At 37.1% G+C, this 19,669-nt stretch overlaps 1 protein-coding gene across 4 annotated transcripts in view; it reads left to right on the top strand.

The window, feature by feature from the left end:
• The window catches only part of LOC124621912 (protein tramtrack, beta isoform-like), a 142,125-nt gene that overhangs the window by 15,938 nt on the left and 106,518 nt on the right, over nucleotides 1–19,669 (top strand). For all 4 annotated transcript variants that reach the window (XM_047147414.1, XM_047147415.1, XM_047147417.1 and 1 more), the window contains exon 5: nucleotides 18,811–19,068. In XM_047147414.1, coding sequence (XP_047003370.1) covers nucleotides 18,811–19,068 — 258 coding nt within the window. The remainder of the gene's footprint in view (nucleotides 1–18,810; nucleotides 19,069–19,669) is intronic.

Genomic DNA, 19,669 nt, shown 5'->3' with positions numbered 1-19,669 from the left:
ATCGGCTGACTGGGAGCAGGAGAGGCACCACAGGACATTTCAATTTCGACTGTCCTGAATATAGTTTGATGGCACCCATTACAAAATATTACATGTTTGAGTTCCACAGATCGAAATACAGAGACGTGCGATAGAAGACTGCTGTGTGAAGAAGCGTGGCACTGCACTTCGGCACACTTAAGACCAAATAACATGTTTTACGTTCCCTTGAACATAGATGTTTTATGTATCAGACTCTTCAGAAAGATGTGCGCTACAAAATGAAGATATTTTATAAAAGTTGATTTTTTTAAATTTTTGGCTTCCAATCTCAAACGCTCGAGGGAGGGGTAGCGCCACTATCTAGTATTGCCCCGGTTTGGAAATATCGTAGATCCGGACCTGATGCACAAAGCAGTCTGAGTTGTAGTGGGGAGGTGGTAGCCTCCACATAACCCGTGTTTACGTTAAGTGATTTTGCTGTTTCCTCTTCGTTTATTGCTCTCACGTCAAATGAAAACAAAATGGTTGTCTTGGCTGCGAGCTATCAAGTGAATTAAAATACATTCACATAATTACGGAAGGCTAAAATATGTTGTTAGTTTCGGATTGTATTTTGTTTCCACCTTTCTGACAGTCAAGCATTGATCGCTTTGCAGAACAATGAAGTTATTTTTGTTGGTTTGTTAAAGAAATTTGACTTTTGTTAATCTTTTCTGCTGAGACAGTCAATTTATTTGAAATGAAGTGTTTAATTCCACACTATTGGCTAGTTTCAAATGTTAGCTGCATTTCAAGTTCACATTTTCATCTTCTAGCACATATGGCATTATGCCTTAATAAAGAACCAAACATTAGATAATACAGTACTGTTACTCCAAGAAAATTTACATCAGAATCTGGACATACGAATGTGCACTTTAAGCCGAATGATGCATTTCAGTATGGTTCACAAAATTCCCACGCTCTTGGAGTATCCTCCAATATCTTGTTTCCTTTATGACATAATGTAAGATCTTTTAATGTTTTACATGTACGAACGTATGGGCTTCCTGCGTCATCGTAGCTGCGCAAGCGCGGCGACGCTTGTTATCTGGCGCTCTCTGGCAACTGCTGAAACGAACCTATTTCTAACAGGTCGCGGGAAAATATTCTGAATAGTTCTTTGAAAAGTGTTACTTTCAAAGTAAATTTCCTTTTACGCAAGAAGAACTCTGTGGGCGAATGTCCGATGAATTTCTTAAATCACAGAGCGTTTGACTATCATTCAAAAATCAAATCTTTGAGGACGACCATTTACAATATTTTCGAGCCCGGAAAATCGGACATTTATGTCGTCGTTAAAAATTTTACTGGCACTTTGTGTGATATATCTTAAAGTGTAATTCTCTTGCAGCTTATTAGTCTTAGAGACCAATATTATATGTAAAAGCTTTTCTTTTCTTGTAGCAACGCTATGTATATTAATTTAAACCATTACCTTTTCCTATTTGTGTGTTAGCGATACTTAACAGTGATGTTGCTTTTGGCTGACTACATCATGTGTCCTATGCTCTGAATATCCGCTGTCCTCGGCCGGCTACAAAAGCGCATCGCAATTTTTATTTCAGTCCTTCGGAAAGTAACGTGCGGTGTTTGGTGGAATTGGAATTTATACTTTCGTTACACGAAAATATGCTGTGTGCAGGTTGCTGCACATCAGACATCTTTCCAAAACGTGTTTTTTTTTCCCCTGAGTTTAGTTTTCTGAAGTTCCTGGAAATTATACGCTGGTGTATAAAACCACAACAACTGAAAGGATTGATGAGTTCTACAGTTCTGAGGAAAAAGTGTATCTTCATGTGGGAGAAAGTGTATTTTTAACCGGGAAATCCGGGAATTTTTTTTTTCTCATCCACGTATGCACTCTGTTATTACCTCCTATAATGGTACAGTCGGTCAGGCAGACCTGACATCACATGTGATACAGGGGGTGTCTGGAAAGTAACTCATCATGCTTTAATTAAATTATTGATCGGTTTTTGTACCTCAGCTTAAAAATTCTTCAAAGTATGGCCATTCTGCATCAATACATTTTTGCCAGCATGATTTCCATGTGTCATAAGCTTTCTTGTACATCTCAATTAGGATACTCTTCAGGGAAACTGCCGAAGTAGCTTGCATGTTGTCCACTGACTTGAAATACTTTCCTTTGAGGTCCCTTTTCAGCTGAAGAAACAAAAAGTGTCTTGACAGGGCTGGGTTGGGACTGTAGGGTGGCTGCAGCATTGTGGTCACCCTGATCTGGGTCAGGCAGGCCATGACAACAAAGACGAAGTGAACCAGTGCATTGTTGCGAGGGAGCTTCCACAAAGCGCAGAACTCCTTGATAATACAAGCAACCCAGTGAATCAACATCTGGAGTGCTTCCTTATAAAATTAAGTGGTGATGGTCTGGTCATGGGGTACTAACGCCTTCAGAGGGGGAAAAACTTGTGGGGAGAGAGAGAGAGAGAGAGAGAGAGAGAGAGAGAGAGAGAGCACAGACTTCACCCAGGACATGCCAACCTTTTTAGCACTGACCTGTGCTGATAGGAGTTATATGTAAGTTTCTGTTTTGTGTGGGAAAGTGATGATGTATATAAGATTTTTTGCAGTCTGCAGTCCTTACCTATTTACCTATTACATTTATTTTAAAGAATAAAAGGATTTCCATATTGTATACACATAGTAATGGAGGAATGTCAGATTTCTTAAACAGAGGTTTACAAGAGTCTTTAGGCTTGCACCCAAACAAAATTGTAATGGCCCTTTTTTTGTAATTCAGAAGTGCTATTAGCTGTTTCAGAGTTTCCCCAGAAGGTGAACCCATATCTGAGACGAGAATGAAAGTAGGCATGATATGCATTCATTACTGTTTTCTCATTACAGCATGATTTTAATGAGCAAAGAGGGTAAACATGTTTTGCTCAGTTCTGCATTGAGATATTCAATATGCTTATTCCATCTGACGTTGCTCTGCAGCCAAAGTCCTAAGAATTTGGTTTCAGTACTGTAACCAACTGGTTCGTCATTGGTAGAGACTGATGGGTTGGTGGGGCGAAGGTGTCGTGCCATTCTATACTCTGCCTCTGACTTTGGATTGTACTGAGACTCATCCCCAGTAATCATGTTGTCCAGGTAATTGGGATAGTATTCAGAGAGTTCCTCGAGTTCTTTGCCATTCTTGCACGGTGTTGCTTTTGTGCATCAGGGTCATTCCATGTCAAAATATGCAATAATTCTAGGATTTGTATCCCTATATATCAGATTTTCACAAAACTTTGCACATTTGCTTATAACATGGGAACTTCTGCAAAATCTTATTTGTCTCAGACTTTGACTTTATTTTATATCAAATTTTAAATGTGGTGTTATTCTGATAGCTTGCTCTGTAAGAATGTCAGTGCTAAATGGTACTTATCTACATAAATGCCCATGATTCAGATGTTTATGAAGCTTTTGATTTTGAATTGATTTCAGAAGCTACGTAAGGCATGTACTTAACAGATGTTGAGTTATTGAAGCAGTAAAGTTACAAAGAAAATATTTTATGCAAGGTTATCAAATTAGCATATTTAAGTTTAACTCATTCTGGGCAGGCAAGTTAATCTTTAAGTGTGAAAATTTATTTCCTTTCGCAAGACAAAGTCAGTAATTTTTTAAAGACAATATATATGATTTATGTGTTCAGCCAACCGCCTACTCAAAGTGATTAAAAAGTTTTCTTGGACAGCAATAGCTTTTTGAAACTTTTATAGGCATGAAAACAATGCAACTTGCTGAATTTCATTGTTGAGAATAACTGGCATGCAACAGTTAGTCTATTTGGCCTCAGTTGCTCTTTATCTTTCTGTGAGACAGGTCATGTCTGTTAGTGGTGCAGTCCTATTATTCCACTTGTATAAAGTGTTTTATGTGAATTAGTGCTCAGTTAATTGTAATGGAATATGTGAATTCATGCACTGCTGGCAACTTACTAAAAACACCTTGTCATTTGACAACCTATACCTTTGTAAAAACTCTACAAAAAATAGAAGAGCTGAGTGAAGAGTGAGATTTGATATTGCTGCGATCCAATATAAGCTTTCCACAAGATCAAGAAAGTGCTACTGTATGTGGACATCGCAGATACCATTACTTAAAAAGGTTTTGAAAGTTATCAAAGAACTTGCTGTGATTCTTTCAAAAAACACAAACAGTTAAAAAAAATCCTTGATGTCAGCTTGCTAATCTTTGTCTTAAACATTAAGTGCTAACTTTGTCTTAAACATTAAGTGCTAAAAGAATCTATGTAAAACCAGGCCAAAATCTGTGCACAACATGTCATAAGATTTGTGAACAAAAAACTGACATCAGTGATAGAAATTAAAGTTATGCAGATGACCCAGAGGTGACATTTCACAAATCAGTACCAAAAAGTCAAAGTATTGAGGACGGAAGTAAAACTTTGTATGATTTGGGGTGCTGTCCCTTTAAACTTCACACCATTCCAAATCATGTGGCAAAAAGAAGCTAGAAAAAGTGATGCATGTTTTGGGAAGAAAAGTTTGCCGGGCATTAGATTGCAGTATTGAAGATTCTGACCATAGAGAAGAAACATTTGATGATGAAATTGTTACGAAAACCAAATAATTTCATGTGTTGCTATTGTTAATGAAAGAAAAAGTGGCTAATGTACAAGTACCTGAAAAAATTCACATTTTAACTTTAGCTCCACGCTCTTGGTCAAAAGAAAACAATGTCGGAATTCAATGTTAATGAGTATGTGGTTCAACAAGCAAGGAAAATGAAAATGGGTATTTTATCAATTCCTAAACCAAAAAAAGGGGGGGGGGGGAGTTATTGCTGATGAAGTGGTAAAGATTGTCACTGATTCCTAACAAAATGATGAATATACTCAAGTGTTACCAGGAGCAAAAGACAAAAGTTAGCATTCAGGACTCATCCTTTGCAACTTAAGAGAACTGTAATCTTGTTTTAAATGGGAGAATCCAAACATTTAACATTGGTCTTTCAAAATTTTGTTCACTAAGACTGAAGTGGTGTAGTCTAGCTGATGCTGCCAACACTCATTCAGTGTGCTTTTGGATGCGGAATACATTGAAGAAACATACAATGAACTTATAAAATTTCTTGTATGTGACTCTGTAAGCTATGACTGCATATTTAATCACTGTGATAATTGTCCCAATGATGACAAACTGTCAGAATCGTTAAAACAGAAATTAGCTTACAAAGATGCCGGTGATGAAATTGAGTTCAGCCAGTGGATAAACACAGATCATTGGGCAGAATTGGTAAAGCAGTCTGCAGCTGTTGGTGAATACATAGACTTGTTGATAACAGAATTACAGGCACTTAAACCACGTTCATTTATATATGAGTTTCAGTCAAAATCATTGAAAAACAGAAAGAAAATCTAAAACCAATTTTGTTAGTGGACTTTGCTGAAAACTACAGTTACCATTGGACAAGAAACAGCTGTACACTCCATCCTGTATGTGTTTATGTGGCAAATGAAGAAAGTAAATTGATAACAGTGAACCACTGCCTTATAAGGGATGATGGGGAACATGGTTGTAGGATTTGTAAATGCTTTCCAGAGAGAGATGGTTAAGTGGCTGGCAGAGCATACCCGCAAGTGAAGAAAGTGATTATTTGACTGATGGATGTGCTGCTCAATATAAGTATTTATTTATTTAATCGTGTGGCTAGGGCCCTCCGTCGGGCAGGCCGTTTGCCGGGTGCCAGTCTTTCAATGTGACGCCACTTCGGCGAACTGCAGTCGATGAGGATGATAGGGTGATGATGAGGACAGCACAACACCCAGTCCCTGGGCAGAGAAAATTCCCCGAGCCAGCTGGGAATCGAACCCGGGTCCAGAGGATTGACAATCCGTCACGCTGACCATTCAGCTACCGGGCCGTGATATAAGTATAGAAAAAGCTTTAAAAATTTGTGTGAGCACAAAAACGATTTTTCTATTGATCCTGAGCATTCCTTTTTTGCTACTAGCCATGGTAAATCTGTGTGTGATGGTTTAGGAGGAACTATAAAATATATATTGAGAAGAGTTAGTGTTCAACTAGTGGATGATGCACAAATAACAACTGCATCTGGTGTTTATGATTTCTGCAAAGCTAATATTGACTAATGTTTTTTTCACTTCTTAGAGAAAGTCAGTGTAGGCTTCCTTTGCAAGAACATCGAGAAGAGATTTTCAGCAACCTGCACAATACCTGGTACCAGGAATTTTCACCATTACAAACCACTTTCTTGTGATTCGTTAGAGATTAGAAGAATAATTTCTTCTGCAAAGCCTTTCCTTGTTTTCTTTTTTTTTTTTTTTTCATTTAGTGAAAATGCTCCACAATGGACATGCACTTGTCCTCAACAAAATTCTCTTGCAGCAACTGTGTATGATGACAGGTGGTACTTTACCTTCGTCAGAAATGTCTATGGTGAAGAAGGAGATGTTGAACTACCTTTTCTTCACTCATCTGGACCAACAGTGTCATCCTTTTTTCCTGAAAGGAAGACTCTTGTTACGTGCCTTTGGAAAAATTTTATGGACTGTTGGTGTACCTAAATCAACATCATTAGGCAGAATGTATTACTTTAATGAAAAAGGTATGAAGTTAATAGAATATAATTTGACACAGTGGATTAAAAATAGAGATGCTTGTAAGAAGTTTCATTGATAGTTTAAGGGATCTTCACCGCTGAACATGTACTTTTGTAAGGGATCTTCACTGCTGAACGTGCACATTTTAAATTAACATTAGTGTGGCTAGAATGATGATTATTTAAAGATGCTAATTTAACACCCTAAATAAAGTTAACCCTTGTAATGAAAATTTTTCAATTAAATTTATAACTTTGGCTCTGTACTTTCATGAGACATCCTTACTATATCTTGATGCAATAATTTACCAACAGCCGTATGTATTGTAGTAATTTATTTTATGAACTTCTTATGTGCTACCAGTTTCAGTATTACATTGATGCCATCTTCAGGCCAAAACTGGTAGCACATAAGAAGTTCATAAAATAAATTTCTTCAATACATACGGCTGTTGGTAAATTATTGCATCAAGAAATACATGCCAGCCGTTGTCCCATGGTCCATAATGGGTCAACGAATATCGTTTCTATAGGTTGTCAGTTTACATAATCTGATTTGAATGATCTTCTGAACGAAGATGTGATATACATACGTTAAATAAACATACATCCAATATCTATCAAATCTCAGGGTGCCTTTTCTTCTTCTTGCCCCCCCCCCCCCCCCCCTTTCAGAGTTTCGATAAAAATGAGTCTTGTATCAACTGTCGGAAAGTGTTTTACATATTTAAAAATCGTTTTTTAGACCACGACAACTGAAGTTGACTTTCTGTATTTCCATACGTCAAGAATAGTTATAAATTTGTTTTCTAGTAAAGATACACCCCTTCTGTGACATCTGGAGAAATATGACAGTGATGTGTGTTATTATTATTATTATTATTATTATTATTATTTTTGTCTGAAGTAATGCTATCCAAATGACAAACTTCAGTGTGGAGAAATTTTGCACTGGACTATTACCATGCAGAAAGTAACAAGTAGAAAAAGTTTCATGAAAATCTGAAGCAGTGGGTGTCACGTATGGTGATCTTACTTAGAATTATATTTTTCATCACAACACGAACTATTGTGATTTCAGATTTATTTGTGTATCCATTTGTAGAAAACCCATTAATAATTTTATTTTATTAAAATGTGTACTGTCTTGAGAATTATTTAAGATCAATTATAAGTTCCCACCAGGTTGGAGAAATGTGATATAAGCATTTTTCAATGTGTCTGTACTTGATTCCGGAAATTGGAAAGGAAAACATATTAATTTTTTTGTATTGTTCTTTGTAACTTTACTGCTTAAATAATTACAAGTCTGTTAAGTGTGCGCTTCTCTTAACTTACGAAAAAAAAAAAAATCCATATCAAAATCTTCAAAAAGTACCATTTGGCATTTTGACATTCTTGCAGAGCCCTGTTATCAGAATATTGCTACATTTAATATTCTATATAAAAAATGTTTGATCCTGAGAGCAAAAAGATTTTGCACAAGTTCTTATGTTATTAGTATAAGCAAATGTGCAAAGTTTCATGAAAATCTAAGATGATGGGTGACGTGACCTGCGTGATTTGATGTCAAAGCTCTCCACACAAGTTTTGCACAAATCTTCCATATGGGAAAGTCTTCTGATAGGATCTTGTGAAAAAACCATTTTCGGCAAATCCAATTATTCCAACATCAAGCAGACAATCATTCAGTGGTCTGAATTCAGTAAATGTGCACACGAGTCATATAGTTGTCTGTTCACAATGCTTGGGCCTCGTCGGCAACCTCTTCCCGACCTTCTCTAAACATCTTGTGTCACCTGTTTGACTGCGATCTGGAAAGGCAATCGTACCTGAAGGCCTCGTTCAGCAATCCCAAAGTTTTCAACAGCATCTTGATGAGCTTCTCGTAAAACGTAGTTTGGGTTCAGCTGCCACAGACTGGTCGTGTGTGTGTGTGTGTGTGTGTGTGTGTGTGTGTGTGTGTTGCATTTCTGTGTGTGTGTTTTTTGTCTATTTTTGTCAAAGGCCTTGTTGGCCGAAAGCTTATTTATTTTGTTACATTCTTTTTGTTGTGCCTATCTGCAACTCGGCATCTCCACTATGTAGCGAGTAGCTACTATCCTTTTCATAATATTGTTACCTTCCATCCTGAATTTTCCAGTGTTTGATTTCACATAAAACTTTTATCACATTGTATTGCTCCAAAGTTTTCTCCATTGTGAATTCAACGCGAGCACTTCATTGAGGTTCACAGAAGAAGCCATCCTAACCCTCCAAGAGCACGGAAGAAATTGAGTAACCTATCGCTGGAAAGCTAATGCCCCCCCCCCCCCCGCCCCCCCCCCCGCCCCCATGATTGCGCCACAAAAAAATTCAGTGCATTCATTTCTGGACATCCTGTATGCATTACAGCTGAACTGAAGGTGTGTAAGCCCCTTGAAGGCTTAGAAATCGTTCTAATAAAATGGCTTCTTGGGAAACCATCCTAGTAAACTGTAATCATGAAATAATGCAAATATTCCCATTTTCAGAAATTTGTTTTGATTGAAAATCACCCCGAACCTCAAGATTTAGGATTTCAGTGCATTGAATGATCGCTAGGATCACTTGGGGAAAAAGAAAACTACATAACCTCTTATCAAAATGTTCCATAACCTCTTATCAAAATGTAAGTAGATGAGCCAATCTACCGTATCTTCCTTCGTCGTCGGCGTTGTTGTTACCGTGAGGCACCGTTGTACCAAGTGGCAAGGCGCGTCGATCTTAAGAGCATGAGATATAGTAACCTTAAGTCGTTGACAACACACAACGGTCACGGTAGAACCTGATTTCAGAATAGCTGCAGTAGTTAGGATCTATGAACTACCCCCTCTTGACCAGGTCCCCAAAACTTAACTCGTAACGAGATCCCTTCGAAGGAAATTGCCATAACGATCATCTATAAAGGCTTCGTACAACGATAAGAAATGTTGCAGTTCATGGAATAACAACAGATACGACCAAACTATCTTGTTTCATCTGTTTTATTTAATGTAACTTTGTTCACAGTTTTATTTCGCATTCACTACTGGGTCATTCCATGTCAAGTCACCCAGGCCTTGACACCAACCATGTCAGATTTTGATGAAACTTGGTACAATTACTTCTTTTATCATCCTGAAAGCACTTGTAAAATTTTTTTGCTCTATCTCTTATAGTTTTTTTTATAAATTTTTAAAGTTTTTAGATTTGGCGTTGTTTCAGCAGTCGGAAATCGTAACTTAAACGTGTCCTCACAACTAAAAAAATTTGTATGTTAAAGAATACTCAAGATATCAGTATGAAATTTTGGAATAAGTTTGTGTATTATATCTAAATGTTAAAAAAACTACAATAAAGATATATTAAAATCTTCCAAATGAAAAAAAATTACAAATAGTTGTTGGTTTTTTTTTTTTGTTTAGTTTTACAAAAACTGCAATATCTAGAGTCTCAGATCTGATAGAAAGCTCAAATTTGTTTTAAAATACTCTTAATTGTATAGGCTATTAGATAAAAGAAAAATTATGTTGGCTTTTTAACCTGTTCAATAGTTATCTAATTTTTTAAATAATGTTAATTATATTTTAAAAATAAAAAGTGCCAAGTGACTTAGACACCAAAAATAAGTTTTTGTCTTCTTGGAGTAACAATGTATGCTCGGATTTTGTTTTGTTATTCCTGTGTTTTGAAGTAAAAAATTATTACAGTGTTAAATAGTGCTTGGATAGTATTTTATTAAGTTTATTCGAGATTTCAGTAAGTACTGTTACTTAGTTTACAGAGATTCTTTTCCAATATCCTATAAAAGTAACCAGAACAGTAATCAGACCAAAAGTGAAATCAGTATGTCAGATATTCAAACCTGTAGCGTAGGGTTATTTAAAAAATCTGACTGTTTCCAAACAACCTACACACCTTCAAAAAAGTTACAACCGGTACCTGAATTGAATTGAGTGAGGAAGAAAAAAATTTGATCCACTTACGATCTGGAATTAATCTGTGTGAATTTAAGAATATATGTTCACACCACAGCTGGTACTTTTTAAATGTTTTTGAAAAGTATCAAACAACATGTGTAGACCCACTAAAAAAAACACAAAAAGCCCATCAAAAGTCGTTGAGAAGTGTAGGCTTGGATCTTTCTAAACAATTACTGATAAAAAATAGTAGCATAAAACCTGGACAAAAGCTTTGCTCAACATGTCGTAACTTTTGTGAGGAAAAATTAAGAGTTGAAGTCAATGAAAGTGAAACAGATGATGAAGTCATGGTTGAATTAGAATCATTGGAATCCAGAAATGAATCCCTCGTACAAACAAACATTGCTCTTGATAATTTAGATTTAACACCGATAAAGCTTCATGGCTTGTCAGAACAAAGTAAAGGGTCTTATTTTAAAAGGAAGGTTAGTAGTACTGAAAAGACTGCAAAAAAGGCGGTTTCAAAAGCATTAAAATATGATGCACCAAGTTCTGATGATGACGAAGAAGATACAAGTGTGGTTGAGAAAGCAAAGGATTTTGATGTAATGATTTCTCTTATGAAAGAGAAGATGTCATCTGTTGGAGGTCAGAAAAGTCCAGATTCTGACCTTGGCTCCAGATTCTTGGAGTCGAAATAAAGTGATGAAAGAATTTAATGTAAGTGAGTACATGGTGCGACAAGCTAGAAAGCTAAAATCTGAAAAGGGTATTTTGGAAACTCCTGGTCCAAAAAAAGGTAAAACTCTTTCTGAAAATACAGTAAGACTTGTAACAGTTTTTTATGAAAAGGATGAAAGTTCCAGAGTGCTACCTGGAACAAAAGACAAAGTAAGTGTTCAAAAAAATGTGTACATGCAAAAAAGACTCATTTTGTGTAACTTGAGAGAACTCTATTATTCTTTCAAATGGGATAATCCCGAGGTAGAAGTAGGATTTTCAAAATTTTGTTTCTTTGGACCTAAATGATGTATCCTTGCTGGTGCTGCAGGCACACACACTGTATGTGTATGCAGTATCCACCAGAATGTTAAACTATTATTGGATGCTGTGAAAATTGAAGAATCTTATGAAGACCTAATTAAGATGTTTGTGTGCAACACGGAAAACCAAAACTGCATGCTACATCATTGCGACAGCTGTCCTGCAAATGCTGCACTAACTGAGTACTTGACTGAAAAACTCAAAACTGCATGCTACATCATTGCGACAGCTGTCCTGCAAATGCTGCACTAACTGAGTACTTGACTGAAAAACTAAGTGAAGATTATGATTTAGAAGAAGAAATTGTAATCAGTCAGTGGATTAACACAGACAGGGCAGAAATGATCAAACAGTCTATCAGTGTTGAAGACTACATTTCTTTATTGGTTAGGCCATTGGAAAAGTTCACCCCGCACTCGTTTATAGCAAAATCCCAATCAGCAGCCTTTAAAAGATTGAAAGAAGACCCACCACCCAAAACAGAAATTATTGTGATGGATTTCAGTGAAAATTATTCCTTTGTTATACAAAATGAGATCCAAAGTTACCACTGGAATAGAGGTGGTTGTACTCTACACCCAGTTGGAGTTTTCGTAGGAAATGAGGAAAACAATGTTTTTGTTTCCAACCACTGTTTTATTAGTGATGACCAAGAACATGACACTGGTTTTGTTAACTTTGTACAAAAAGAAATTACAAAGTGGCTGTCATTACATCATACTGACATTGACTCAGTTCACTACTTTACAGATGGTTGTGCTGGGCAGTACAAAAATAGAAACAGTTTTAAAAATTTTGACTGAACACTTGAGAGACTTTAATTTGAAGGCCCAACACTCTTTTTTTGCGACAAGTCATGGGAAGTCAATTTGTGATGGCCTAGGAGGAACTATTAAAAGAATTTTAAGGAAAGCCAGTCTACAGCTTTCAGATGAAGAACAAATAATGACAGCAATCGATGTGTATATGTTTTGTGAAAAAAATATTGAAAACATTCATTTTCACTTTATTGACAAAACAGAGGCTGATTTGCTACGGTTAAAACTAGAAAAACGTTTTTTCAGCAACCCGAACCATTCCTGGAACAAGAAGTTTTCATAACTTCAAACCACTTCCAACAAACAACCTTGAAATTAGAAGGACTACAGATGGTGTAAAACCCTCCTTAGTCTTTTCTTTCCATTCTTCTTCTGATTGGGTTCGTGTTGAACCATGCAAATCATGATGGTAACTGGTACTTTGGACAGGTAAAAACAATATTCAATGATGAAGAAGATGCAGAAATTCTATTTCTACATCCTTCAGGACCAACTGCATCATTTTATTGGCCTGAAAGAGAAGATTCTTGCATAGTGCCTTTGGAGCACACAGTCTGTGTAGTAGACGCACCTCAATCAAGCGGCACTGGAAGAATGTATTACTTCAAAAAAGACTGTATCAAAAGAACTGAAAGCTCTTGGATGAAGTGGAAAAACAGTTTGAATCAGCATTAATGTTTATTAAAAAGACAAAATTACTCAAAAAATTCAATGTTTCAAGCAATCAGTTGGGTTATACAGAAGTGTTGTAAGAACACTATCTTTGTACATAATTCTAATGTAATCTACTATAATTAATAAACATGTTAAAAAGCCATCATTATTTTTGTTTTATCAAGTAGCCTATATGTTTAAGAGTAAATTAAAACAAATTTGAGCATTCTATCAGGTCAGAGACTCTAGATATTGCAATTCTTATAAAACAAAACATCCGTTAAAAAAAAAAAAAAGAAATATATATATATATATATATATATATATATATATATATATATATATAAAATATTAATATATTTTAATAGTATCATTTTTATCTTCAAATATGTATAATAAATAAACTTGCTGCAAAAATTCATGATGTTATCTAAAAGAGTTTTTAAGATAAGCAATTTTAAAGTTTTGAATACAAATTAAATTTACCATTTCCAAAGGTTCGGAAAACGCAAAACATAAAAACTTTAAAAATTTATTTTAAAAAAAACTATAAGAGATACAGCAAAATAAGATTGCAGGTGTTGTCAGGATGGTATTAGAACCATTTGAGCCAAATTTCATGAAAATCTAAGGAGGTGGGTGTAAAATTTATTTTTTATTGGGTGATTTGATATGGAATGACCCTACTCATTCACACTCTGATGTGGAGTATATGTGAGTGCCTGAACCCTAACTCCCAAGTTCCATTGAAACCCTTTGATGAACAGTTTTGGTTGCTCCACACGAACAGTCAATGATAATGATACAGTTTTTCTCCTTTTCATGAACTGGAGCCCGCTGTCCGCGATATATATATATATATATATATATATATATATATATATATATATATATATATATATATATATATATAAAAAATAAAAAAAATACTGCCTCAATACCGTGTCCCTCGTGAGATGCGTATAGATTTATCCTGTAATTGACCGCCCTGTAAGTGTACTCAATTTAATGACCACACTTCGCTATCCGCGATTTCGTGTAACTAAATGTCCATTTGTTAGTCTGATTGTATACCGTAGTTATTTAAAACTCGCTCCTATATTTTTTCACTACGCACAATTAGCACTTCTTTACTTGTTTATTTCTAAGAGTAAACGAAAAAAATGACGCCGCATCATCAGCTTTGTCGATATAAAGCAAAACACCTCAATATGCCCAATTTTACCTCTTCTTATAGGATCAGCTACCTTACTCATTAATTACTACATATTATTTCCAATAACACTAAACAGGTATCGCCGTTATATTTTAATTGTATTCAAAAGTATGTTATTATTATTATTATTATTATTATGACCGACCAAATCATAACAAATCGGGCGGCGTGCGTTTTTAACGATAGCTTTACACTTGCCCAGCCTTTATTCAAGCAGTATTATATATAAATATACAGACAGGACCGAAAGATCGATCTCTCTACCGTAACCAATAGAGGCAAATACCCTATTCAAGTTCTGTTACATCTATCTTGACTCGTATTGTTATTGCAAGTACCACACATTTGGAAAACAATATTTTGCTGATGATAGACACAAGTCCATCAGTACTGATGCAGCTAAGATCTTCTGTAATTTACTTCCCTCGTAAACTTTTTGCATATCTTTCCCCTTTTTCTTTTAGTTGTTGCCTAATGGTGCTTCTCAAGTAAGCCTTTGGAAACAAATACATCTAAGTGGTTTGGTGCAGTACAGCTGTCTATGAAACATTTGGTGCGAAGTCCATAATCATAAAAGCTGGCCAAATTCCTGTATTTTCACTATTGTATGACTTGATGAACACTTTGATTGTAAATCATATATATGCATTTGATGGGTAATGCTATAAATTAGGGATGGATGATATTTAATGTAACTGTACTGTTACTGAGTTGTATCTATGAAGGAAGTAATATCTCTTACATGTCCTCATACTTGGTGAAAAAATTAAATTAGTTACTGAGTTCAGTTGGTCTGATAATGTTCTGACTGTAATTACTGATAATGTGGTGAGGTTGAAAAATGCAATAAATCCAGATGAAGCCAAGCAAATATTTCAGAAAATGTTTTCAATTTGTAAGCATGAGAAGAAAAGTATGAGGAAGAAATGCACACTTTTTTTTTTTTAATCCATCTTTTATTCTACATGTTTGAAAGTTTTTCAGTGTGTAGATACATCCTTTTGGAACAATGTTTTCATTTATCCACATAAATCCATCCCTCTCTACTGCCTTACGCCATCTTGGAACCAGTGTCTGTATAACCGCCCAGTAAAATTCTGGACCAACCTGTTGGAGCCACTGTTTGGCAGCGTGCACAAGGAAGTCATCATCTTCAAACCTTGTTCCACGAAGAGAGTCTTTCAGTTTCCCAAAGAGATAATACTCACATGGAGCCAGGCCAGGACTGCAAGGCGGGTGTTTCAGTGTTGTTCATCCGAGTTTTGTGATCGCTTCCCTGGTTTTTTTACTGACATGTGGCTGTGTATTGTCGTGCAACAGCAAAACATCCTGCTTTTGCCGATGTGGTTGAACACGACTGAAGTCGAGCTTGAAGTTTCTTCAGTGTCGTCACATATGCATCAGAATTTATGGTGGTTCCACTTGGCATGATGTCCACAAGCAAGAGTCCTTCAGAATCGAAAAACGCTGTAGCCTTAACTTTTCCAGAAAGTGTGGTTTTGAATTTTTTTTTCTTGGGTGAATTTGCATGATGCCACTCCACTGATTGCCTCTTCGTCTCTGGTGAAAAAGGATGGAGCCATGTTTCTTTGCCTGTCACAATTCTTCCAAGAAATTCACCTCCACCATTCTCGTACTGTTCCAAAAGTTCGCTGCATACCGTTGTTCTTGTTTCTTTGTGAGCCACTGTCAACATCCTGGGAACCCACCTGGCACAAACCTTTTTTAACGCCAACACTTTCAGTATTCTGCAAACGCTTCCTTCCCCTATCCCAACGTAGTGTGACAATTCGTTCACTGTGATGTGTCTGTCAGCAGTCACCAATTCGTTAACTCTCTGCACATTGTCTGGAGTGTGTGCAGTAAGAGGCCTGCCGCTGCGAGGACAATCCTCAATATTGCCGTGCCTGCTTTCATCACATAACCTGCTTGCCCACCGACTACTGTTCTGTGATCGACAGCAGCATCTCCATACACCTTTTTCAACCTCTTGTGGATGTTTCCCGCTGTCTCATTTTCACAACACAGGAATTCTATAACAGCACGTTGCTTCTGACGAACGTCAAGTATAGCAGCCATCTTGAAGACATGCTGTGACGACGCCACTCACAGGAACAGGTTGAACTAGGTTTGAAAACAAGTGGGAAGGATGTATCTACACATTGTAAAACTTTCACACATGCAGAATGAAAACTGTATTTTTACAAAAATAGTGTGCATTTCTTTTGGAGTGACCGTCGTACATGGCTATTTTTACCTAACTGTCTTCATAGAACCCTGAGAAGAAATGTAGGTTCCCCCCCCACCCCCCCCCCCCCCCCCCACCCTGATATACTGTAAATATTTCAGTTTCGCCAATAAGCATTTTTGTATTAGATTTCAGTGATGAAAATGTCGTTGTCATTGTAAACATGAATTGCTGGTGAGAGGAAGACTATCTTCACAAAGACACATTTGTCGTTTTGGAAACAGAACCAGATTTGTTCAATGTAGCCATGAGTTGTGCACTCTATATTCCACATTACCAACAACAGAGCTTTGTGTGATGATATTTTCAAAAGCAGCCTTTGTAATAAATGATTGTCTTTCTTGCTTAAGCACTAAAGTCTAAAAAAGATAGCGTCTTCAAATGTGAACTTGCATTTGTTGAAGGATTCACAAATACAAGGTCTGTTCAAAAAATTCTATAACTTTGTCCACAAAATTTTTCTACACTTAGCTTTTACTTGTGCATGGGCTCCTTCGAAATATTTCCTCCACAATTGATACTCTGCTCCCAACACCGTTTCCACTTCCGGAAGCAGTCTTGGTACGCCTCTTGCTGGATCACGTGAACCACCAACTGCAAATTCTTTTTTATCTCGTCTGTCATTGAAAATCTTCATCCTTTCAATGGGGTTTTCAGCTTTGGAGGGAGGGGGGAAGTGATTTTGTTTTTTGTGCAATAGTCGTACACCAACAGGGATGAATGTGTGGGTGTGTTACCGTAATGCAATAGCCATGAATTGTCTCGCCCCATTTCAGGCCGTTTCCTTCTCACATTTTCTCGCAGGTGTTGCAACACATCCTGATTGTACCATCAATAATAGTTTGTCCCTGTGGCATGAAATCATAATGAACTAATCCTTCAAAGTCCTGCCGAGCTTTTTTTGGTCTTGGGAGTACCTTTCCCAACCTATTGTGAAGATGGAACCTTGGTCTCAACATGATAACCATAGACCCATGTTTCATCACCAGTTATGATTATCTTAAGGAACATCTTGTTCTCATTTGCGTGATCCAAAAGCTCTTCACAGATTGCGAGGTGAATGTCTTTCTGGTTTTGACTCATGAGCAGTGAGGTGAACTTTGCGGAAACACAGTGCATTCCAAGATGCTGAGTCAAGATTTCATGAAATGATCCAAATGAAATCTTACTTTCTTCTGCAATCCCTCTGACAGTCAGTCTTCGATTGGCACACACAATTTCGTTGATGTTCCTGACATGAGCATCATCAGTAAATGTCAAAGGGCATCCTGAGCTAGGGTGAACTAGGGTCATCTTTTAACTTCCATCCGGCCATTTTTGAACCATGTGAACCATTCATAACACTTGGTATGGCTTAAGCACTCATCACCATAGGCTTCCTGCATCATTTAGTGTCTCTCTGTAAAGGTTTCTGTGAGTTTCGTGCAACATTTAATGCAGATATGTTGCCTCTCTAACACTACACAATGATCTACTTAATTCAGCTCTAAACAGTAACAAGCAGGCATACAACAATGAAAAAAAAAATGGCTCTGAGCACTATGCGACTTCTGAGGTCATCATTCGCCTAGAACTTAGAACTAATTAAACCTAACTAACCTAAGGACATCACACACATCCATGTCCGAGGCAGGATTCGAACCTGCGACCGTAGCGGTCGCCCGGCTCCAGACTGTAGCGCCCAGAACCGCATGGCCACTCCGGCCGGCTACAACAATGAAACTTTCAGCAGTTACACACATTAAACATAGATGTGTGCAGGAATGCTACCTACATTTCACTCCAACAAACCATTGGCACAAAATTACGAATGTTCTGGAATTTTTAGAACAGACCTCATACAGTATTTTGAATCTGCAATAAATCTTGAATAAACCAAAACTTGGAGGATTTCAATGACAACATAAAATACTTACAAAACAGTCCCACATTAATGCATATTATTTCATTGGTTTCAGTGTATTACTCAAACTACATGGATGCTATTTAATAATTAATATATTTCTGTAATGTACTGCCTTATTGGAACTGTGGTGTTGGAACCTATCACTCATTCTTACTTAAGAAAAAGAAAAAGAAGGCTACACAAATTAAACTGTTCGTTAGTGATGCAAAATAGGATTTTAACCCAACAAATGACAGCCTGTACAGCAGAATGCTCAGAAGATGCTATTTTCCCCACAGCTTAGTTGAATATATTTTATTATCATTGTAGTTTGTAGACTATTTTTTTTATGTGTCATCTGGTAGTGTCCGGCCTTATTAGAGCACTTTACATTCCAGGTTCTAGAGACAGAGCTAGACGGCCTTCTCGCTGCTGCAGAAATGCTGCAGGTGAAGGGACTTTCAAACGTACGCAACAAGTACGAGAAGGGCGACATACACAATGCGGAACCCCAGGGCCAGCAGCAGGCAGTGCCACTCTCTGTCGTGATGCCGCAGACCGACTCTCCTCAGTCCGGGCAACATTCGTTGGAGACTGAGGTCACTGGTAGCCCCGCGAGTCAGCGGAGAAAACGACGTAGGATTTCGGAATCGCCAGTGAGTGTGACAACTTTAGTAACCTAGGAGCATGAATTTTGGAATGTGTCACTAATAGGTGTGGGTGAGTATCAGAATAAGAACCTGAAGGACCAAGATTGAGTCCAGTTGATGCTGGTATTTTTTCTCTTACTACAAGGGCCTTCTTCTCTCCCCCCCCCCCCCCCCCCCAACCTGCGATAGGCTATAAATAAAAGAAAAGGTCATAGAAAACAATTATTTTATTACCAAAAGTTTTGTACAGTTATGGTTACTTTTCAACATAATCACCAAAAAGATTGAGAAATTTATCTTTCCTTTGGACAAGCTTTGCAGTACCCCCTTCCAAAAATGTTGCTGCCAATGATTGCAAATGAGCATTGACGTTGATTTGAAGAGCTTCGTTGGTTTGAAAGTGCTGCTCTCGTAGCCAAGTCCTCATTCTGCATTCCTCTTCGTTTGTTTTAATGACCAAATTTACATTTGACTTCAGGAATTGTGTTGATCCATGACAACGCTCGTCCACACCCTGCTGGCACAACCCATCAACTCCTTGAACAATTTCAATGGTTCGTTTTTGATCATCCGCCGTACAGTCGTGACCTGGCACCCAGCGACTTTC

The sequence above is a fragment of the Schistocerca americana genome, chromosome 7 (genome assembly GCF_021461395.2).
Source record: "Schistocerca americana isolate TAMUIC-IGC-003095 chromosome 7, iqSchAmer2.1, whole genome shotgun sequence".
In the NCBI taxonomy this organism is placed as follows: Eukaryota; Metazoa; Arthropoda; class Insecta; order Orthoptera; family Acrididae; genus Schistocerca; species Schistocerca americana.
The sequence above is the reverse complement of the archived record's forward strand: the minus strand, read 5'-3'. Positions and strand labels throughout refer to the sequence as shown.